The sequence below is a fragment of the Accipiter gentilis genome, chromosome 23 (assembly GCF_929443795.1).
Source record: "Accipiter gentilis chromosome 23, bAccGen1.1, whole genome shotgun sequence".
NCBI lineage: Eukaryota > Metazoa > Chordata > Aves > Accipitriformes > Accipitridae > Astur > Astur gentilis.
Window position 1 is genome coordinate 13,873,097 of NC_064902.1, and position 25,066 is coordinate 13,898,162.

Here is a 25,066-nt window from a genome sequence, read left to right on the forward strand (position 1 = left end):
GCATGCAGACTAGTTTTCTGAGTGGCACAGAACTCCTTAGTCCCATTAATTTCAACTGACAGAGAAAATTCCCCACCACTCTGAGAAACCAAACGATAATTTTATTTTACTCGAAGCCCTACACTCAGTCGGGAACAGAGCTATGCACAGAACCAAAAGGCCTGTGGCTCAATCCCCAATACTAACCAACTAATTAATAAGTACTAGCCACACTGGAATTGCTGTAGTTACCACTGGACCACAACCTGGTCTGTTGGGGAACATGGCAGCTATTTAATGCAACCAGGTGCTACTGCACAAGGTGTTTGGATGGGATGTAAAAGGGACAGCCTGTGAAACATGCGGGACTAGCAAAATATGGCCAGTAAGTTGGAGCATGCTCACAGCATCAATATATCTCATCTAAACACATGCCATGGGATTTATGTCATGCCTGAACTTTGCTTTCATTTGAAAAAACCTAGAGGCAGCACATCAGCCTCCAGCCCCATGCAGGGACAGAGCCAAACGTGTTATCTGCATCTACCTTCCAACCCACCGAGAAGGAACTTCCATGACTTGTGGCTGATGTGTTAAAGACCAGTTTAAGCCAGTTCTCAAAAGCTGTTTGCAAGTGTTATTTAAAAAAAAAATTAAATTAAATTAAAAAAAGGCAGGAACACCAAGTTATTTCTCTTTCATCCTCACTCACTCTCCAGCAACTTGTATTGATTTGTTGCAGTGCAGAGTTTAAGCAACACTTGTCTTTCATCTCCTCCAGTGCTGCTAACAGCTCTGCCACTGGTCATTCACCCACTTTTCCTGGGACTAAGCATTAGCTTTAAGATTTGTTCCTCCATTCCCTCTTACTGGTCTAGAAGGACTTCCTTATTATGGAAAAAAAACCAAAACCACAAAGCCTCATGCAGTTTAAAGGGCCTTAGCCATTGACAGGAATAAGGAGGCAAATGAGAGCATTGACAGTTGCAGTGACTGTATCCACAGGTCCGCATCATCTCTAGACACTGAGGTACAGAAGAGGCAAGGAGCCGTCAATGATGTCCACATCCTACATATAAGGTGTGCAGGTCAACCACATACCAGCTCAGAGCAGCTGTGTCCTTCACCAAGCACACATCAGAGTTGGTCTTCTCCTGGGACCTGGAGAGATGCATCCTGCAGGAACAAGACCTCACAGCATGCTGGCTACAAAGAGTTTTCTTCTAAGTCAGCAAAGGCTGCCAGCCAAAGAGACCACATATCTCCCCAGCGTGAAGGGGAAAACCAGACATGGAAGAAGGGTGAAGAGATGATGCTCCCAAGGGAAAAGACGACTGAGAGGCAGCACTGCTCATGCCTCAAACAGATCTACCTGCCCTCCCATCACAAAAGGGAGGTTCATGAGGGTTTTTTTATGGACGTGACTGCATGTACAATAGGGTGATTGACTGCCTCTTACTCCAAAATGAAAGTAAGCAAAAGAACATTTAATCTAGAAACAAAATATTCATTCCCAATAGTACCTGCTGTTCAGGATTAACACTTAGCCCCGAGACAAGCTGCTATGAATATTTACTAACTCATCCTCCCAGCTCTTTGCCAAGTTCATCCCACTGTGACAGCCCCAGGGAATCTCCCCTGACTTCCAGTAGTCAAAAGTCTGGGCAAGATGGTTTTAATGAAGGTGTCCCCACTCCTGGAAACATCATCATTTCCTTAAACACACATAGAGAAGACTGAACATGCATCACAAAAGCACATTGGTACCAAGTAAGAAAAGGGTCACACTGCCCGACAGTTTGCTGCTTCTCTTACTTTTCTCCTTGTTTCTTTGCATCTTGTTTGTTGCTAAATCTTCAAGGACTCTACTGCAAGGAGATGGAAATGAAGACAAGACCTTCCCACCCATCATTGTCCGTGTCCCTTCCCACCTCCCCCGCCCCCAAGACTACACACTGCTTTTGTGGTGACTGCTCTTGTCAAACTGGGACCAAAAGTAAGACAGACGCCCTCTGTATCTGGACACTGTAAGATCACCTAAACTTTGCCCTGAGAACAGAGGAAAAGATATTTTATTTTTTTAAATGGAAGACAGGAAAAAAAAAAATCCAGAGGCCAATCTCGGCTCCATCCCACAGGACCCAAGTGAGATCTCTCAAGCTTGATGTAATCCTTGCCTCTAGTAGCAGGTCCCACCTTGGGTTCTGTAAGGCAATACTCAAATGTGAGCCAGGACCTTTATTTCTCTGCACAGATAAATGAAGTGTCACCAAGATGACTAACAGCATCACATGTACAAGAAAAGGTGACAACACCTATAATCCAAATAAACACTCAGAATAGCCTCTGACTCTGGCAACAAAGCAGCAGCCACAGTTAATAAAACTGCTAGAACGAAAGCTCTATAATGCCCTATTCACAGTGGAAATAATTGCTAAGCAAAAAAGTGTGTTACTTCATAGACAACTTGAAGAGTGTAGAATTGAATTTATTTTGCAGCCTCAGCAAGAGTTTTCTACTCGTCAAGACACAGCAGTTTAGCTGGCAGGGTCACTGACACCTCTACTTAAATACACAGATAAGACATGAATCTAACCACGTCTTAATGCACAGCATTTTCTTGATCTCAAACAGCACATGGTAGCCCCCTTCTCCTTAAATGCAGAGTGGTCGTGATGCAAAATACCTGAAGCTGTCAGAAGAAAATACGTTTGATTGAATTAATTTCCTCGTGGAAAGCAGCTCTCCCAATGCTGTCAGTGGAATCAGCAAATTTCGCTGAAGCCAGAAAATAGTTCTGGCTCAAAACCAAAAGCCAGTAATTACTAGATGCCAAGTTCATCTAACATTAATGAAGGGGAAAGCCAGTAACAAGGAAATCAACATAATTGTAAAATTTGTTTTAGTTATCTGATTTGAATTCCTTCAGCTTCCAAAGACAAAGGGGTGGGGGGAAAATGGGAGAAAATAAAAAAGGTAATTCATTCTCTTGACAAAACAAGAAGGCTGGAAAAAACAAACCAAAACAAAACAAAAAAACCAACAGAAAAAAACCCAAACCAATCCTACTGGAATTTTAAGTTGAAAGCATTACTTTTCCTCTCAATGGAAGGAGTCCATGGGAAGATCAAGTATAACTGAACAAAATGCAGACCCTTCCAAAAGGAGATATTTTATCCCAGTGTGTAGTTCACCCAGGCCAAGCACTGCAGACGAGATGCAAGCATTTCCAACAGAGGCCATCAGCATGGGATTTGTTTTCCAGATCAACCCCTGCCCATGCTCCAATCCCAGTTACACCAGTGTCAATCCACAGTAGCTATACTCATTTCAGGAACACAAACAGATATTTACATGGTGTAACTGCATTTGGGCCAAGCTGTGCATGCAGGAGCAGTTCCCATATATGTGGGGTCATCACCAGCATTCACCAGAGCAGGAGACGTGGCTCCTCTGGGAAAAGAGATCATCGTGGGAAAAACACAGCAAGATTTCAACTTGCTCTAGACATTACGCAAGCCTTTCAGGCATAGATCACCGACCTGAACTTCAAGGGTTAAGACTGGCTTCTAAAAGAGATGGCTCCATTTATGTGACACAGAGCTCCAAAAATGCCTCACTGTCTTAGGGCTGATCTACAAAGGTATACATTTCAATAGAGCTATACCTTGATAATTATTCTACTACATTTACACCTCTATAAATTCACTTCTGTTTCAAAATAAGTAATTTTATTCCACTATACTGAAGTCAAGTAATTAACAAATTAGTCATTTTTATTCTAAAATGGGACACCCATCGGAAGGCCTACATGGTTTTAACCACAGAAAGACATAACCTGGCACAGAGCATGTGCCCTGGTGGAGAGCCTTCCTTTGCCTACCCAACCCAGCAAGGGTCTGGCTGTGGGTATAACTAAGCAGCTCCCCTGCACTTGTGTCTTAAAAAGAGACAAACAGCAAATGAAAAAGGCAAAGCAAATCATCGGCCTCAGACTTGCCACACACCTCAGTTTAACCTGAGCAATCTTCATCTTAGTGCAACCCCGAGCATCAGAAGACCTCTGGGTCAGCAGCTGCAATCACAGCTCAAGACTGGAACAGTTTCAAAGCTTATGTCCATTTCCTGGGAAATGCCCACGTGCTTTTCCACTACGCTTGGCATGAGCCCATAGCAACACCAACAGGTTTGGAGAACAGCAAGCATGGCCTGAGTCCAGACAAATCTGGCAATTCTTCGCAGTGCAAAATTCTCCTGGCTACCACAATTCATGGTTTCCATCAAGGTCTTCAGCTTCCTGAAAGGGTCCCTCCCACACTTTCCAACCTTGGCACCTCTAGAGGGAGAGCATGCCAAACCACTGCAGCAGATGCATTTGCTCAGCACCGAGTGTCATCACTCAATATTACTAATAAAAACTCCTTTGCAAGAAGCCCTATGGAGTGTGACAGCTTAAGCGAGAATGAGCAGAACTGTACGACATACGTACAGTTTCATATGGCCAAATTCTGTGAATACAGGATCACATTCAGGTCGTAAAATCTGGCAGACCACTTCAAAAAACAAGCCAAAGATCAATCTCGGTCTTTAATCAAATTCCAGCAAGGCTTTAGAGTGACTCCAGAAAACCCTTGGGGCTTCATCCTCAAGTTGTGCAGGACTTCTCAATCAGAGCTAAATTTTATGATTGCTGAGGCGCAAGATCAAAAGCAGCAGCCCAAACCCAGTGCAGCATGACAGTGTGACAGCCAGCGAGGAGGGGAGCAGGCAGGCATAGCACTCGGGTGCAGCTATTGCTCCCTCGCTCGACGGGTGCCAAGTCCACATCAACATATTAATGAATGAAAAAGACCCCTTCAAAGTCTAGCAGGATTTGCTCTGGCTGTCCCATCAGTTTGATGAATGAACGCTATCCCTTAAGCATTACCACCACAGCCTTCAAGTAATCCTAATTCCCCACCACACTTCACTGGAGGGTCAGAACCTCTATTTTTACATTTTGTTTAAAAGCAGTGGCCTGTATAATGAGTATTACCAACAAACAGCAGCCCATAAATTCCTGAGCACTGCGTGTGCAAGTCCTCAGCTCTGATAAAGCTTGGATACACTGTAAAGTATGAGTATCACATGCAGGAATATATTAATACTCTGCATTCAGCGGACAGACATAACAGCCCTTCAACCACAAAGCAGTTGAATTGCACACTATTTAAGTCACAGCTATCCAGTTGAATTTCTTTACTGAAAATTAGGTGACAGTACAATAGATCATGTCATTGTAGGTTTGGACAAAAGGACCCTGTAAGGCAACATATTAAAACTGAACAGACTCAACCTGGCACTGAAAGATGGTCCTAAGATGACTTGATAAATACAAAAACCTCCTTTCTGAATGAATGAATTATTTCTGATGTGCAAGCACAACAGCTAACACTTAATTTTAAGCAGCAGAATAGTTCGACCGATTTCAAGTTATGCACACCACACAGTTTGCAAGATCAAAATGTTTATGGATAAGTGAACGAAAGACAATACGCATTATTTTTAACAGTCACTCTATTTTAGTTATTCTACGCATCACGTGTGCGTACCACAAAGAACATGGAACTCAATGAAAGGTCTTCTAATTTTCTGCTAATCATGTAAAACCAGCAAATTTCCATCTTATTGGGATGTTTCTCCTTGATGTGTGTGATTAAGTAAAGAAGAACCCCATTTCCAGTCATAATCATAGTTTCACAGCTATGGAGCAAAACATCCCAATACACTGTTCCGAGGACAGACTAAAAAGCTGATGTCTACAGCCCAGCTGTTATAAACCCCCTCAAGACAGACTGCTGTGATATTTTTACCTTCCCATTATAAAAATTTAAATAGCTCTGCCAAAACCATGAAAAACCACCCCCCTGCTAAATTTTTCCCCAGGGTCCCACTCTTGCCAAATTGCACCTGCAGCAAGATAAGGCAGGCGAAAAAGGGAGATATTGCAACTGGGTTTTATGGTGCTGCCCTCATCCTGCAAATCAACCTGCACCACGAAGGATTTCCCTTTCCCCACACACCACAGGACACCTCTGCCCATGGCTGCACAGCAGCAAAATGCCCCTATATGCTCCTACAGCTGTTTCCAAGGTAACCAGCACGGAGCCGTATACAAGGGAAGGAAGCAAACAGCAGCAACGCAATCCTGCAATATTGTCACTTTTTGGAGCAGATCCGAGTTGCCCCTTTCCCCCTTCCTTTCCAGCTGCACCATGATTCATGCAAGGGGTGGGTAACTCACTTCACCTTTTATAATCACATTACAGCAGTCTTTCTGAAGGTTTGAGTTTGGGGGGGGTGGGGGGGGTAGTCATAAGGAATCATATTGGACTTTTAAGGTGAGAGTCAAATTTTCTAGTTTTACTGACAGAAAACCATCTGGGGGAGGAAGGGGAATTATATCAACAACCTAAATTTACACTCAGACTCTGTATTCCCTCCCAGTAGAAGCAGAAAAATGTCTCAGGTTTAGCAAAGGGTGTCCGCCTGCTACTGTGACCCACGTTATACAAGTCATACGCATCTAGATAACACTTATTTTCATCCGTTAGGATAAAAGCATCTCCACCGCTCAGTCTGAAGATACAGTTTATCCTTTCTAGGCATCCAATTTCTACATCCACTCAGATGTGCCAAAATCCCCAGAGACTTTCCCACCTGCCCACATACATTCATGCTCCCAAAGCAGAAATTAGCCTTTGCTTCTTTAGCTACTAAAAGGCTGGGAGCAGCAAGGGTACAGTCCAAATCCTGCAGTCCTCACATAAAGGACAGTAGCCCATGGGGGAAAATCAGGATGGGAAAGGGTCTGGCATGGCCAACTAGTTCTCTCCACTGCCCCGAGAGATGACCAGATATCAGGGAGGTAAATCAGCACAAGATCTGGCTGCACAGCTCTGTATCCATAGCTATGGACAGAACCGCCAGGCTGTATGCTCTAACCTCCGCTCCCAGGTCCAAGACAACCCCAGAGTTTACACAGAGAGAAGCAAATTGACCCCCTGACTTGGGAGTAACAGGGCTGTTAGCAATATAGGCTGGAGGGAACACGTTTTCCACCAAGAATTTCCAAGCCATTAACATCAATTCTTTTTTTTCCTGCATGAAACAGAATGAGGAGTAGCACATCCCATATACAACCCTCTTGTGGTGGGGAACAACAATACATTACAGGATAAAGCATTTCTGCACCGTGGTCAGGAGTCACCCCCATCCCCCAAGGGACAGAAATTTTAAGGGAAAACATGCCTAAGGAAACTCACTTTGGGTGGCGTTTTGAAATGGCAATCATATTTCAGCACAGTTTGTGTATATCTTGCATTTCCCTCCCTGTGTGACTTACCACGGCTGACCTTTTGAATGCCAACTGTGATTAATGAAGCTTCCAACCCAGCACTGAATGGCTGCAAATTACAAGAGATGCTCATCACATTAATATTCAGTAACCAAAATATAACAACTCTTCTAATCACAACTGTGCTCCTGCTGAACACCAGGGCATTTCTTTTGGAAACTTGAGTACCGTGGTCCTCAGAGGAAGTTAACACACTGATGGGCCAGAGCACGCATGCCTGGGGGAGAAGGTCCCCGGCTTAGGGACCTGAAACAAAAACTACCACATCTGCATAGCCATGGAGATGTCAACAAGGCAGACATAACTTGTTTTGAATAAGGAAAACCAGGAGTCAGTATTTCTTCATAGACTGGTGGAAGTTGGTTTGCAAAATCAAAATCTGAAGAGAACCCTGCAGAGGTTTCCTGACAGTGTTATACATGACATGATGCAAAACCTTCTCTAGCATCCAGTTAAACCCCATACCATACCTGTTAACACTGCAGTGCTACAAAAACATTACCAAATACCTCCTCTGCTACCTCTGCAGTGATATGCTGTAATACGACCATCAAACCGGTCGCCTTGGGAAAAGGGGAAAGAAGTTCTCTACAAACTCAGCACATTCTTTAGCAGGCATATACCTCCTCCTCTACACAGCACATCAGCTCAAGCCTGCAAGATTTATTCCTCCAGATAAACCATTCTGTGATTAACTAAATGGTAACTTCCAAAGACTGACTACTCTTGAGCCACCCGTGGAAATAAATGCAATGTCACTAGGGAAAATGCCCAGACATACTTGAAGGGATGTACACCACTCACAGAATCACTGCAGTGCTGGGACTGAAGTCAGAGGGAGGGAAGATGAGGAGGAAAGGCATTACACAGACCCCAGAAACAAGAGCCAGTACATACATATGAAGTCACAGAGAAAGTAACCTGGCAAACATGCTAACCCAGTACAGGTGTACATCAGGAGCTTGCTGCTGTAAGTGTTTTTATAAGGCCCCTAAAGCTATCCCTGGTCCAGTGGTGCCAGAGCATCCCTGTCAGCTGCAGCAGGGCAGCATTACAAAGCACTGCACCACAACGGGGCTGAATTCATGCCGACAGGTCTTGGTGTGTTGAACAGGGGATTGATTTACTCTTCTACAGGACAAGATTTTTAACAGCTCTGTCTCAGGTGGCTGGAGTCTCTGGGTGGAAGCCATGGTCCCAGAGGGGTCCAGTGGGAGAAATAGATGGTGTTCTCCCAAAGCAATAGGAGCAAGGAAGCAGCATCAAAAAGACTCAGCAGCTTAACGACTCTGTCCTGACACCTTACAGGGCACCTAACAGCACAATTTCTCTCCGTGCTTATTAACCAGCAGGACCAGAGAATTCCCTGATTTTTTTGCGTTACTCACACCAAATGATGCAACAGTGCCGCTTCAGATATTTGCTAAGTCTGCTTACCAGTGCACCATCTAGACTGGCAGCCAGGGAAAGGGATGTAAAAGAAAAACCTGCCATTAACTGCTTGCACCAAAGCGGCCAAGGTTAGTAAGACACACGTTCCCTCTTACTTCTGCCCATCTACCATCAGCTCCTCCACCCGAGTCTTAGGAAAGCACATGGGAACCGCACTTCATTTCGGAGACATAAACTTTCCCCACCACCCTCATCCCCGTTCATCTACAAACCCAGGAGTCGGAGTGCGAGGTTTAAACCTCCCTTATGCTGTGCCACCTTGTGGATGTCTTCTCCCGACTTCTGCGAGCTGCAGGTCCAGCATTTATTTAACACCGCACTCTCGAGCATGTAAACAAAATAATTCACAGTCACCGTGAGCAACAGTAAGCGGCACAATAGGAATCAGATTACCGCGACACGTCCTCCGTGCAATTCGCAAACCCTTTAATCCCCAGTTGGAGTTGGGCACTGGGGAAAAATTACCAGCTGAAAACAGCAGGACCGCTAGCTTTAGAAAGTTAGAGCTCAGATGCTGCAAACCCCTCTAAATATCCAGAAAGGACCGCGCAGCCACCTCTCGCTCAGCCTTGCCCCCACCACTTAAAGAAAAAAAAAAATAAATAAAAAAATAAAGCAGAGACCAAGCAAGCCTGGGGATGGAAGGACAGATCTGCTGCAGCAAAGTTTACCGGCACGAAGAGCATCCCCCCCAGCCCCTTCCTTCGCGGAGCTCCATGCCAGCAGAAGACTGCCTCCCTCCCAGGTAGACCCCCTCCCCCCCCAAAAAAAAAGAAGGAAAAAACGAGGCGGAGGGTAAACCCGAGCATCTCCAGCCCTTCTCCCCCCCCCCGCCCGTGCTCACCGTCCTCTTGCATCCGCTGCAGGCACAGGGCGAGGCTCTTCCTCCAGCCCGGCATCGCGGCGGAGGGCAGCGCTGCCTCCCCCCGGGGCAGCGGCACCGGTTCTAGGGGCCCGGGGGGGCCGGCGGGAACGGCGCTGCCGAGGGCGGCCGGGTTCCCCGGCGCTTTATTGCCGGGCGGTGCATGCGGCGGCGGCGGCGGCGGCGGCGGGGCCGGGCGGGGGGAGCGGCGCTGCCCGCCCCCGCCTGCGCACGGCCCCGCGGGGCGCCGCGCCGGGCACCCGCCCGCCCCCCGCGCCGGTGCGCTGCCCGCCAGCCGCGGATGGCGAGAGTACGGCAGAAGCGGGGGCGTTTAGGAAAAAATTATGGCTCTCTATATTGTTATAGGTTTTCCCCTGGGGGGGGTCAGCCTGGACAAGTATGGGCCCCCGGCTGCTGTCAAGCACCGGGCTCTGACCCGTACCGGCGTTTCTGCGGGTCCCCAAATAACCAGCTGGTGTTGGACAAATGCACGCACAGGAAAGGTATGGAAAACACGCCGTTCGTGTTCTACCTTCCTTTTACAGCTTTCACCTGGCCCCTCTTCCCTTGAATGAGCGGCAGCCGTCTGGCAGCCTTAACACAGGTGCGTTCCTCCATGCGTGTATTTATTCTGAAGTTGGGCTCTCTGGTAAATAAAGTTGCACAACAGTCAGGTTGGTGTATTTCATCTCCTTCATCACCACTTGCAAGCAGCTGAAGCGGGGGGGGGGGGGGGGGGGACTTAAAAGGATCTTTGTCATTTCTTAATATTCCAGAGGTTTCGGTGCTTTTACACAGACACAAAGGAGATGTTTATTGCGTATGCCAGGGTATTCATGTTTTTAATTTCCTGGGGGCAACATATCTCTGCAATGACTAGCAGCTTTTTTGTTCTTCATTAGGCCTTTTATTAGCTGGCTGGTAGGTCTCACTCTACATCTCTGCCTCCCTTTGTGAGACTGATAATGTTATGTGCTACGTCTGCTATAATCTAAAATATTATGGACCAAGCTCTCCTTGAGATAGTATGAGCTCATTCTTGCTTCAGAAGGCTAGCGTCTGACACCACCTGCACTAGACAAGGTGGCTCCAATACCAAAGCAATACATCCATCTAAATGCATTCATGTGGACTTCAGCTTAATTTTCAGACCAGGTTTTCTGTCCCTACCTGGATGAAAAGCAGTTGTCATAGGACAGCTGAGCAGCCTGCTAAGGGGCAGCAGCCTCACCCTCCATGCTCTGCCCACAGCTCACGTCTGAGAAGCATTTGCCAGTTTGGACACTGGCAGCCAGGTTTACAGGGCAGCCAAGTGTGACACAGCATATGCCAAGCTGGGCAGCAGGAGTCTGGAAACCTCTGCGCTGCCTGGTGAAAACTGAATTGGCTCAACCCGAAGGCACTTGGGAGGGGGTCTGCTTGAAACGACCTCCTGCAGCCCTGCGCACATGGAGGGAGCAAACCAGTTTCTGCAGAAGGGGGCTGAACGCAGAAACCTACCGAGGTCCGCAACTTTGTGGGACTCTGAAGGAATGAGGATCCTAACAGAGGGACTTGAGTTAAAGGCCTACAGTTAAATTAGTGAAGTATTTTTTTATTCCCCCCCTCACAAGTTCTTGAAGAGCAATGTGGGAGCTGGGCTGGAGACGATCTGTTTTGAAGTTGCTATCAGTAGTGTATTTTCCCAGTGTGTTAAGCTGGGATAATCATAAACCCCTAAGAACAGCCCTCTTAATTTAAGCATAAGAGTTTGCAACACTACAGAGGGCAGGTAGTGGCATGCAATGCCTGAGAACTGCATGAGAGATTCCCATCACGGCGAAGAAGAGCAGCACCGTGCAGACTGACTCCCTTCCATATTTCTAACCAGGGAATTACCCATCAGTTTAAAGGACAGTGATTGGAGTGATGGCACCTGAAGGCTTATTCTAGCCAGCTGGAGCAATCACTTCTAAGAGAGATTTCCCAAGGACCAGCAGCAGCAGGAGCACTGCTATAGCTCAGACCCTGCCTGTCCCCCACTAGCGGCACAGAAAAAATCACAGAAACGAAAAGATACTTTTGCCCACATTTACCATCAGAGTAGAAACATAAGTAGGGACTGACTCCCCACCCAGCTACACCTTCTGAAAGGGCTCCTTTCTTTACACTAAATATGACACATTTCTGCAGCGTGCTCCTCAGGGGAAAACACAGCCCTCTGCAATTTCATTGCAAATGTACCTGGTACCTTTGGGACTCGCAACAAATCACAACTCCATAGCTGGATTTGATCAGGGCACATCACACTAACTTATAGGAAGCTGATGATATGCACCAAATACTCTAACTGACAATGAAACTAAGGAGCTTTTTAGAGAAGGACTAATCTAAAGCCAGCACGCATCCTGGTGGAAGGAGACAATGCTTGTTCAATAGTTAAGACCCAGCACACGGAGACAAGCACTGTTGAGTTATAGGACTGACTCAACCACCCACACAGGCAAATCACCTGCCCTTTCTGTGCCTTAGTTCCCTCAGCTGTAGTTTATAATTGCTTGATGATATTCAGATTCTGGGTATTAGAAAAGGATTCCCAGAAAAGTGATCATTATCAATCTAACATCGCTCTCAGGAAAAGAAATGAGAGTCTGAGGAAAACGTGACATAGGAAGGGCCTTTTAAAAGTAAGGTCAAATCAACACTTTTTGTACCTAGAAGCTCATCTGATTTTGCCATTTACGCTGGCTGATCTTATGAAAGACTCTCTCCCTTAAATCTCTTTAGACCGTCATGGCTACAACAGTGCTACTTTTAAAGGACATTGGTGCCACAGAAATAATTAAACATGAAAATAGCAAGCAAATTACTAGCTGAAAATGTAGCTCAGGGCTTTTAACAATTGAATTTGACACATACATTATAGTAGAAAGAGCCAAAGCTAGCATGGTGAGATTTTCTCAAGCGCTCCACATTAGCCTAACTTCGGTATTCACATGGGTAACTGTTAGAGAAAACAAACCGTAGCTAAAAATACTGGTAGTGCATTCATAAGCAGAATCAATATTAGACAGATGCTATGGTACATCTTTGGAGGGGAGGCATGGAGGGATATTTCAAGCAGCAGAAAATCCATAGGAAACCTCAGAAGAGAATATCTGTGTCCCTGAGCAGTGTCTAAGCTGTCTGTATGACAGAAATGTCCAGGTGTAAGATTTTAGGCACTACAGTCACATGGTTACTGCCACAACTTCCGAAAGTGCTGCTGTCCTCCCACCCAGCTGCACCATCCTGCAGAAATGGTTGTAAAACCAAATTTGGGAGGCAGATTCCTCTTTGGCCATATGCCCTGGGACAGGGCAATCTGTGGTGACTTAACCGTGCCCTGTGCATTGACTGTTTCACCAGCTGGTGGTCCTTGCCCCACTGAGGAACACACACACAGTGCAGCATGACTGAAGTCCCAGCTGCTTGTAAGTTGGGCAAAAGGGAAGGTCTCTGCCCTGCAGTGCCTGCAGCAAAAGCAGGCAGCATGGCTCAGAAAAAAAAGCAAGTTTTTCCTTGCATGTGTTTTGGGGTGTCTCTCTAGGGCTGGAGAGATGAAGGTAGGTCTTGAGTTAGAGGTTTGCAGGGAACATAATCTCTAGAACCCTAGGTAGTTTCAAGCTCTACATCTCCCTCCCAGCAGCTTGCTTTGGCATGAGGAGAGTTGGGTCCACTGTGCTTTAAATACCACTACAGCTGTAAGAAGAAAAGGTGAAAGCACCAAGTTTTCCAATCTCGGGAGCTGGCTACTGAGCAAAGGTTCAGCTCTGTCACCAAGCATGCAAACCAGGCTTTTCAAGTCAGATGGATCTCACACTCTCCTGCACACTGTATGCACAGAGCGGTGAGCAGACAGTGATATCGCATGTGTGCTGAGAGGAGGCTCCCAAGTACAGATCCCATTTTCCTGCAAGGGTTAAGGGAGAATGTCCAGGTGCTTTAGCTTCCATTTTGTCTTTGATCTGTATGCTTCCAGACATCTCTAGCAAATTCTCCTGTCGTGTATTCCCTCACCCCGAAGGTCATTCACTTCATCAGCCCACAGTGAGAATAAGCTGACTCCCTGCAACCAGGAAAATTAGTGAAATGAGACAATCTTCACTTTCAGCCCCAAACCAAGTGATTTAAGAGTTCCCTTTTTGCCATTTCTGAGTCGATAAGGATCTGGCACTTGGGAAACCCTTAGGAGTGGTGTTCTGTTCTCCCACCATTGCCAGCAGCTTGAGTGAAGATGTACCACTAGCGAGGTGGCACCCTCCAAGGGCACCCTGCTTCAACAGTGATCTGGAGGCATCATGAAACCCTCTGGGGAAACAGAGGGAACTGTGGGCTTTCCCCTCCCATATTGACCTACTGCTACTGCCTGACAGCATTCAAGATCAAGCTAGAAATTACTTTCACCTATGTAATACTGCACAAAGGAAATGTATTTAGGTATGTAGAAAAATCTTTTCCTTTCTCTCTCCCCCTCCTGGACCTAATTAAGTAAAAGATAAATTTTCTTTCTCTACCAAGGCAGGGCTATTTTACTGAGCATTGAAGCAGTGCAACCTGTATCCTTACAACTGGATGTGGGGCAGGCAGGGAACTATGAGCAACCTATTTCTACCCCACCATGGCATGTAAGTAGCAGACAGCTGCTTTAATGACGAACCGGTCTCTGCTTTCACCTCCCAGGCACATGGAATGGCACTGGGGATATAAGGCATAAATCTGTCACAACACAGCATCAGGGTGTTTGTTTCACTGATGAGTGCTACGCTCTCCCTTGTATGCAGTTGTGTGTCCCATAGCCCACAGACAGCAGTAAACAGCATTGACATCATGGAATTTAAAAATAATCCTGTCATGGAAGACGGTTAAAGGCAGTTTTAAAATGGATTATCTTCATATTGCTACCACTACCAGAGGTTGATTAATAGCAAGTTTACCTATTAATCCCACTTGGTTCTGTTTTGCCTTAAACACAAGCAGTGGAAACAGTTTACACTGTTGCCTGCTTCTTATTGGGAACTTCAGGGCATACATTCATTCTATGGACTTCTGCAGAAGTACTCGTGTCCAACTAGGTTTTGAAGGCTGGAAGCGATCTGTCATTCTGCCACTTCTGGGTGATACTCATCTCTCTGAAAGGCTGAATACCTTTTAGACAGGCACAGAGACCATCTTTGGATTTCATTGACACAAGTATACACCCTATTTATGGGCACCATGAGGATATGGTCATCACTGTGCTCTGTTCCTGCTGGAAGGGAGCTCAAGCGCTCCTTGTTTCTGTCCCAAAGGCACACTTGGAGTCAGCTCCGAAGTCGGTTCCTCACCTCCTTCTTTGGAAATTACAGCATAAGCACAGAGAAGCTCAGACCAGTCCCTCACCTCCTTCCAAAGTCATCTTCATTCTGCAAGAGCCCTGCAAAGTAAGTGTGCAACAAGCTCGCAGGGCTGAAGTAGTGAAGCTGCCTGCCAGCCAGCAAACCCAGTGGTATGAGGTATCTCCACTTGGCTCTCCTCCTCCTGCAACACCACTGTCATCAGGTGTCTTCTCCTGGGCACAAGGTGTGTCTTCGCTGACCTGACTACTGGGCTGATGCTAGCACCAAAGGATTGGCTTTGCTTCCTTTGAGGGTTCTTAGCTTTTAGATGCTGTTACTTGTTGCTGCAAGCTGCAAACGCCAGACACCTTTTCTGCCAGCAACACTAGACTGGATGTCCACCTTGCTTTCCCAAAACAAAATAATCTTGTCAATTACTGCCGATGTCCTGCCACAGAGATTCTCCACATTTACCTACCAGTGACCCAGCAACGTAGAAGATGGTGCTGGCAGGACTACACCGCGTAGCAAGACAAAGCCAGAGAAGCTTTGCATCTTCCTCACTGCTTGCCCCAAAACATCAGTGTTTAATCAAGACTCGGAGGTCTGTGCCTCTTCCCCTGCTAACAGCAGGGTTTAGGGCTGTGCAGTGCCCAGACCTCCACTGCAGCTGTTGCCTATTGATTTCCAGGCTACTGAGGCAAGTGTCAGAAATTCAATACGCTGAGGTGACCGTGTATGTTACATGTTATTCTGTGTACCCTCCAAATCCGAGCAGTCGGCACAGAGCCTGAAGCACTAGCAGCCGATACAGTTGCTTAATACTGTTAATATTTGCTTACAACTGTACAACATAAGAGACAATGCCATTTGGTGCAAAGGCTCCTCAGGATGGCCAGCGGACAGCTTTGTCTGGGTTACTGTGAAGACACTGCGTGATCTGGACTGTTATTTAGGAAGACAGAATTTAAAAACAAGCCTGAACTTAGTCACAGCAATGCAAGAGCCACTTTTCTAACTTGTGTTTGAAGATACTGCTGCTGCTGGAAACATATTCTTTCCCTTTCAAAACTGCTTTCAGGACTCTCTCCTTCCCTTTTTCGTTTCTGTCAATTACTCCCTCACACACACCATCTTTCCTCGTAGACACACACACACACAGAGCATCACTAATAAAACGTCACCCATTTGCACCATGTCCGAGTATTCACCTTCATGGAGTCACATAATCCTCTCAAGCAAGAACAGTGCTTATCACCATTTACCCACAATAGAGATCCCCATACCATCCCACTGCTATATGAAGATTTTCATTCCAGGCATTCACTTAGCAGCAAGATTTGCTTCTGGCTACATAAGGTTTCATCTCTACTCCTCATTGCAGAGGTGCCTCAGGGAAGTTTTACAAATCACTTAAGTGAAAGAGTCATCAGGTACAGGATAGTTGGCTCTGCACCACCGAGAACCCCAGGTATCAGACAGATCTCAGCCTGGGAAGGTTTCCAATTAGGACATGCTCTACATTTTGCTTTGATTTCCTGATTGACAAAATTTTCTATATGGAGAAGGATCTCTAAGCTATCCCCACACTCCCAAACTGCATCTTTCTTGTTTACTGGCTGTGCAAGTAAAAAAAAGTTGCTCACCGAGGATTTGTCATTTCTCCCAGGAATAGCTTAGCATTTTTCAACAACCATGAAAGAAATTCACAGCAGAATTACTTCTGTGCCATCTATTAACATGACAGTAGTACCTGCCATGCCCAGAACTCCATTTACAACTGCACTGAAAGGAAAGTGAGGACAAGACCAACCATCCCACATGCTCAGAACAGCCAGAGTCAGGGCAGCAGCTAGCAGGTTTGACTCTGACTTGTTTGGTCCTGCTGATCCTATTGCATCCAGACCCCATGACCTAGGAGCTGTGCTAAACCAGTTTGTGAGGTGAGTTTCATTTGTGCATCAGTGGCAGATGGCTTAGGACATGAAGACAGGGTTGGACCCACCCATCAATCATGCCACAGTCTCAGGCTCCCTCCTGAGCTTCCCTTAAACCAGAGCTGGCATTAAGCACTCATCTATTCCACCAGAAACCACTCAGAACTACTGCACTTGATAGTAAGCAGAGAAACACTATCCATCCATCTCTCAGTAAGGAACATCGGCATCTGCACCTCATGAAGACTACTTTCAATATTACCACTACATAAAACTCAATGGGTTGTTTTTTTTGGTGGGTGAACAGAAGCGGTTCAAGAAATGAGCAGGGTGCAGAAAGCAACACTACAGCTCTGTCAACGTATGTTAGAAGTCATTACTACGACTGTCTTGCTTCCTTGTCCTTCTCATTGTGACCCATCTCCAGCTGTCAGTAAGTAACACATTAACGACTACAGTCTATTTCAGATCAGAGAAGGAGGCAAGACAGTTGCAAATCACTGATATTGACTGTTGATCTTAATGAAAATGGTCTGTATTTTTGCATGTACATTCATAGGGGATGGAAAAAGACAGTAATTGCCATTTCAGTGTTCTGATCTCTCCCAAACTAGCTGGCAAGGAAATAACTACTGTGGCCAAGAGTTAAAAAATTTAAAGCCCCCTTAACTTCCATGTAGTGTAGGCTCCCTCCTCCAGTGTTTCACAAAATACTGGAATTTACATTTTGTACGGCTCCTTGGTGTAACTGAGGAGTTGCTTGGCACTCATCAAGGCTTTAATAGAGCCATCATTGGACTTTTGCCTGATGTAGTTATTCATTGTGAAGTATTATTCTAGTTCTCATTCCACTTGTCTATATTTGACTAATGGCAGCAGTGCCACACACACTTCCAAGTTCTCTCTTTGTACAGAGACTCAATATTTCTTTTCTCAATTATTTCTAAAATAACATCTATAATCACTCTAAGCTTTCTTTTATGATACATATAGCAACACTTGGTGCCTTCTCGGCTTCTATTTTAAGTAACCTTTGTATCAAGAGGCCTGTCCTGGAGACTGGAGTCCAGTTCAACAACAGGACAAGGATCACTCAAGCAAAAGAAATGTGGATTTTCTTAGGGTATGTGTTTTGGTGTTCCTGCAAAGCTAACAGCCCTTTTGGGGAATTCCTTACCTATTTAATCTTTAGTCTTATCCCTAGCAAAGCCATTGTCAGCTGTGAGTTTGAAAGGGTGGCAGCTGCTATGCTCATGCTACTTCACATACAAGCACTTGCCCAACTTTTGTTTCAGAGGGCTGGCCAAAAGCAGAAGCTAAAACTTGAGTCTCACTAACCCATGCAGAATTTGAACTGGCTGCCTGAAATCCAGGGTCGGCTCTTCTTGCAGTTCTGTGTTCTCCACTTGTCTCATTTCTCACTTCACTTTACACGTACGAGACTGGAGGAATGGGGAGAAGAAACCAATTTACTCCTCAAATGCTGGAGAGATGACAGGCAACTGCAGCGGGAGACGCTCATTTAGGTAAGGTAACCTCTGCTAAGTGCTGACAGCACCGCTGAGAGATGAGCTACGTGGTGTAATAGCAGTCTCGTACTGCCATCTACCGCGTTGAGATCTTGTTACTAGCACGAGTGGCTCACCTCCGTGACACTGCTGCAGAGACAACCTGGGAGCGAGCCAGCAACAGCTATCCCTTTCTTCCTTAGATGCTGCTAGCTCTTTCCCTGGGCAAGATTTTGCTATACAGCCTTTCAAGCATCTCCTCAAACATGCACAACGCTCAACTACTTTGTCCAGAAAGACAACTTACGTCCTCCACGTTTTGGGGGCAATTGATGGGATGATGGATAGTGAGAGAACACTTTATTGCAGATAAATCTAACTGTTGAAAATAAAGGGGAATCCAAACTGGAATGGATCAAGGTTTTGAGCTATGGGGGTGGGGGGGGTGGGGAAGGAGTCCAACTGTTCTAAAACATCTACCAGCAGCTTTTCACTACCAGAATATCAGAGAAGGAATATATATGCCGATAGTTTTGCTCTCTTAATAAATTAATCATAGCTGCCACTCAGCCATCTACTCAGGCATATGGCAGATGACTGCTAGGTATCCAATGCTCATATAGTAGAGAAACTCCCTACCCAATTATGCTGATTTAAATCTCTCTGATAAAAATGATCATACACCAGAGAAATGTCCTGCCAAGGTATGCAGATTTAATCATTCCCGTGCATCAGGAAATCACATGTGGAGCCATAATTTGCTCAATTATGCCAGCCCATCTTTTGCTCAGTGTCAAGAACTAGACCCTCCATAAACAGGAGTGCAAAAGGGATGTCTTCATGTCTGCATCTCAAAGCATAGTTCAAGGATCATTGATAACTAACAGAACAAAGACCTTTTTTTTAATATATACTTATTTTTAAAATAGACACATGCTTTGGCATTTCTAGCCTGAGAAGACAAATGAGAAACCTCAGGCTAGTTTTCTGTAGTTCTAAGGAAAAAAAAACCTAAAAATGCTGCTTTGTACTGAACTGAAATCCTACCCAGTTCACACTTTAATATCGCCATTCAATATATGTTTTAAAAGCACCAACAGCAATTCAACAATATTGTGCTAGGACTAGTAAATATAAATTATCACCCCTCCTCCAAAGTAGTCCAGCAATGCGCTACAGAACAGGGATTCCTGCCACCATGTCAGAAAACCTGAATTTGCTGCCATGAGCATGCTGGTTTAAAGTAATTCAGCTCAAACAGTGGGATATAAACAGAAGCATTTCACAAGCAGTGAAGACGATATAAATACAGCTCACATCATCACCCTGACACTAAATGAACATAAATAACAGGGTTTAAACTCAGAGCTAGAAAGTAGCCTCTTTGGAAAGTTACAGCTGCAATGAGCGTGTGTCTATCTGCCTCACACAATCAATAGCCCAGTGTTTTCTTTAAAAGAAGGAAAACAGAGCATGAAGTAGGTACACAAACTTTAACATTCCCAACTGCTATGCTCTGGTAGATGCCTTTTAATAGACATAACATTACCACTGTAAGAGCTGTATCTGCTAGGCCAGGTTCAGATTAAAGACAGAGCTGTAAGCAAAGCAGGCATGCATTCACTAACAATATCCTCATGGAGATCTGGACCAGTACTTTGGAAGAGGAACAGATTTCAAGTTAAAAATATGCTTTCGAATGGGAAAGCTGCATTGTGGTTTTGTTTTTTTAAAATAAAAAGTCACAAGCTTTGGGATAGATCCTGCACCTTCAGCAATATCAATGAGTAGAAAAAGGAGCATTGAACCCAACCCCTTCTCATGAGCATCCCCTAGATTATAGTCTCCCCCTTCGCTGTCATATTCCCCTCTTGCCTTACCTCTGTCCTGCGTTCTCTGCAGACAAAAAACAAGGCTCTTCCTCCAGCCTGGCATCCCAGACCTAGAGTCAAAGAAATAAAAGTCTGTAGTGTCTTGAAGGAATTAGCAGATGTGCAGCTGGAATACAAAACCCAGCTTCTTTATAGGGCTACACCTCAATGGAGAGGCAAGTCCATTCGTGCTTGAAACTCTGCTTCATGCAAAAGCCTGATTGTGAACCATTCAGGCTGCATTTTGCTGCAGGGATGGAGCAACTTCACATGTCCACAGCAAATGAAACAGATGGTGGGAGAAGGGTGGACAGATGAATGGGTAAATCTCAAGGAGTTGAACAATTTCTTAAAGGGCATGCACAGAAACCACAGACAACAATACATTCACAATACAGTGTAGTCCAATAACTCAGGGTTCCTGTTCAGAGGATGAAAATATCCACAGCCACCCCACAATGTAATTGATAAGCCAGTTTTCTTTGGAACTTGCTTGCTTCTTACATCTCCAGTTTAGAAAATTTATCTATTTTTATTCCTTACAGGAAAATAATGAGAAACCTGTTCATCTTTTGAACCGGTACTCAATTTTTTCTTATGCCTGTCAGACTTAAGAACATGCACACTTGCTCCCCAAAGGGGGAAGAGTCATTAAGCCCATTTTCGTCAAGGCTTGCTAAAATGCATACTAAAAAAAAAATCATGGCTATCAATAACAGTTTTCTAAGCTAATTCCAGTTGTAGTAACTATGTCCCTCCTACAGATTCTGTTGTAAGATGGCATTAAGCCTATTTCTGATCTAAGTTGTTGGATGCTTTTAGGGAATCCCTACTTTCTATCTGTATTTGAGAAGAATTACGATTTCTACACAAGTAGCACATAACAGCATTCCCTCTCTCATAACACATGCAAAGAGAGAAGAGAGGACGATATTGTTGCCACAAGACATGATTTCAAGTGCATCATAAAACTGCACATAAAATACAGGTTCCCATAGAACAGGACAAGGCTACTTTAGATCTCATTTCAATTTAGCATTAAGTCACCATCAGATTTGTGCCCATTTTGTAGTTGCAAGCAAAAATAAGCTAACACAGAAGCAGCCTGGCATTGCGACTTGTCACACAAGAGGCAAAAAAACAGAAGCACCACATGTGTGCAAGGAAGAGGTTGCAAACGCTATTATTATGCACTACTTCTGGTTTTGACTTTCTCCCTAGGATCATGCAAAAAAACCCAAACCCCCAGGTGATTTCAACTTTTAGTCTTCCTGCAAAAAAGCTGTCCATAGTGTCTATCTAGACTTTAGACCAAGGGGTTTGGGGTTTTGTTTGTTTGTTTGTTTTGCTGCAGCAGTTCAACATTTCTGTAAATGCAATGCTAAAATACAAAAACCTAGGATATGCTTCAGGTGCCTTTAGGAAAATATATAGAGGTAAAAAAAAAAAAAAGATATGCTGGAACTTTATCTTGGAAAGAGGCATAATCTTTGCTATGAAGGAAAGAAACACTTCTGGATCTCTCCTGTTACAAGAATTAGTTTACAAAGAGTTTTGCTTGTGCCACAGTCATTTGTGGCCTCACACACACCAAGTCACACAAATTCAATAAACTAATATTCCAGCCCACCAAGAATTTGCAAACTATGGAAAGAAAAAAATTCTTTCTCTGTTTTAAACAAGGTGTTTGTTGAAATAGCACAAATTCTTTCATATGATAACTTCTGAGATGAAGAGCCTGAAAAAAAGAAAACCAGAAGGAATTTCTCCATCCCTCAGAGAAACATGGATAAGTTGCTTTATGTTGAGTAGCTATAAAAGTGTGTGAGGACACAGTGCCCTAGCACTACGGCTTATCTCACAAAATGTCCAGCTGTTATTTGCCCACAGTTTTATTTCATCTTAAAGCCATGATGTAGAATGTAAGATAGAACATCAAAGCCTTAGGCTAGGATGAAACCTTAATGTCTGTGATAAGAGAATCAGCCTCAGAACAGCAAATCCTCCAAACATCAATATAATTTGGTTTTGGGCTCCTGTAAGTCTAGTTTTGGTGGGGCGTGTAAGAGGAGTCCACAACAAAGCTTTGCAACTGATTCATTTCAAGTTTGTGCAGCATCTCTCACCAGTCTTACATGATGCTGAAACTCCACTGTTTCATACAAAATCCCCTTACAACAATCCACTGCGATCCCCCATCTTCTTCAAAAATAATAAACAAACTTTGCGTTGATGCAGCTTTGTGGAAGTAAAAACAATTAGGCCTCATGCTAAAATGAGCGGCATACTAACGAGAAGTGCTGAATCAATTATTCCCCAGGAATTCAGGGCTATCAGCAGTCTGAGATCAGACATAGTAGTTTATACAGCTTTCACAGATTCCTGATAAGAAATAAGCATAGCATAGCCACACTGAGTCTGTACTATACACACAGAGACAGATTCCTCCCCTTCCTCACCTCATTTCTTTAAGTTAAACTGATTTTGCTTCACAACTTGGAAATCGTCTTATTCCAGCTCCCTCTCCCTCATTGGCATTTTATGAATGCCTGTGGGCTGGATTAAAACAAATGCCCAGAACAGCCTTCCACAGGTTAGAGTTGACATCGAGCCTTTTTGAGGGAACCATATGTGTGAAAGCTTGTCAGTTCTTGGACTGTAAACACAAAACTACTGAACCAACATTTACAAAGTGTTCCGAAAGCCATCTGTCTGGGTGCGCACTCGAGTGCCGAATCCCACACCTAGGGGAGCATGACAGCACACAGAGCAACCCCATGGCTCCAGCAAGCGTGGTGCTCCCCTCTGTCCAGATCTGCTCTTTTCACTGCCCGCTGGTCCTGCTGATGCTAACTGAGAAAGAATGTGAGCTAAGGGTTATCTCATAGCATGAGTCCATCAGTTATATACAGCATTAGTGACACTGATTGACTCATTCCCAATTCAGGCACGGCTAGCCAGACCTTTGCTACCCACCAAATAATCCACTGTTTCTCGCAAGCGCAGAAGTGCCAGCTCTGCGATCCTGGCTCACAGCAACAACATGAGCTAGCTTGCAATTTCTAAGATTAATTCCTTTTTCCGCATCCTGTCATGTAACCACTCAGTAGCACAGCTTTTCCTTACGATCCTGGTCACGCATCTTGCCCTCAACCAGAAATGAACATTTTGAGAGAAGTGCTGACATCTCCAGGGCCTCTTTCTATCTTCACATATCCCCTAAGACTATGCAAGTAACACCTGCTACATAGAGGGCTGCTGAGATGATACCGAGTCATTTTATGCAACATCCAAAACTGAAGAAGTGCTGCTCCAGTGTGGGACCAGCTCAGAACACCTGGCATTTGAATCAAGAGTGAACATTAGAATTTGTTGTGCTGCATGTTTGCCAAGCCTTTAAAGAACTAGTTTCACAAGGTCAGGTCAGAGGATTGCCTGGTCTGTGCCTGGGAAGATGTGACTGAAGACAGTCACGAGTTGAACAAACAACTGATATTATATACATCCTGTTTGGCTGCGTGCCCTTCCTTAGTTCTTTCTAGATCCTTGTGGAAACATATATAAGTCTGATCCTTTTGTGAAATAAACGGAATCTTGTACAGATATCTTGAGTGGTTAATCCAGTCTCACGGATGGTGACCCCTATGTGATCAAGAAAAAGAAGAAAGGGGGGATTCCCACACAATCTAATGGGGAGTATTCTAAAGATGTGGCCACGACTCCGAAAAAATAGGAGACAGCAGGTGAGTTGCAAGATTGCAGTAGCATGGGGCAAGCAGCTTCCCAGGAGCATAAACTCTACTTAAACATTTTGCAGCAGATTTCATGAGCCTCTGGGTATAAAGTAACAGGGGAACAAATTGCTTTGCTTTTAATATGGATAAAGGGTAACTGTAACTGGTTTCCCACAGAGGCGACTTTTGATAGCAAGGTGTCGGAAAGAGTTGGGGAACATTTACAAACACAAAAAAGTTTGGCATTTGATGTATCAGAAAATCTAATTGTAACATGGAAATTTATACTGCACTGGTGCATTTACAGCCGGCAGAGAAAATCATATCAATGCAACCCAATACTGTTTCTGAGGAGACAGTTTATGAGCAGGCTGCTAATGAGCAAGATTCTGATTCCGATGACCCTGAAAAGGAGCCGGATTTATATCCTCCTCTAACGCCCGTTAGAGCATATGCTGATAAAGCTGTTTCAAAAAATGATTTGTTAAAACAAATATGTGCAGAAAAAACTGTAGTACCTTCAGCTCCGCCTTTAATAGACCTTGGTGGTAAATGTGACGATCCATTTAATGATTTGGGAAAAAATACAAATAGCTTGATGCAACACTGTCAAGAAAAAGCTTTACAGCAAGTAGCTACCATGTTTACTTCTCCTGTTATATATAGACCCCAAAAACCACCACAGCATGAGGGTTTACCTTATGAAATGATAAAAGAATTACGGAAATAAATTCGTGAAAATGGATTACAGAATTCATTTACATTGGGAGTAGTGGAAGCAATTGGAGGTAGTTATGTTATGACTCCTTGGTACTGGAAATTGCTTATGCAAATGGTGTTGACCTCTGCTCAATATTCTGCATGGCAATTAGAATACAATGATTTATCGGTGGAACAAATTATGGAGAACTTGTCATCAGGGATAAGTATAGATCAAAATATGTTACAAGGAACAGGCCCTTATATTACACCTCAGGCACAAGCTGCTTTG

General features: G+C 44.6%; 1 protein-coding gene across 1 annotated transcript in view; it reads right to left on the reverse strand.

Moving 5' to 3' along the window:
- The window catches only part of GRIP2 (glutamate receptor interacting protein 2), a 292,459-nt gene extending 282,624 nt beyond the window's left edge, over nucleotides 1-9,835 (reverse strand). Inside the window, exon 1 of the mRNA XM_049827181.1 lies at nucleotides 9,672-9,835. Coding sequence (XP_049683138.1) covers nucleotides 9,672-9,726 — 55 coding nt within the window. The 5' untranslated portion in view covers nucleotides 9,727-9,835. The remainder of the gene's footprint in view (nucleotides 1-9,671) is intronic.
- Nucleotides 9,836-25,066: the final 15,231 nt, after the last annotated feature.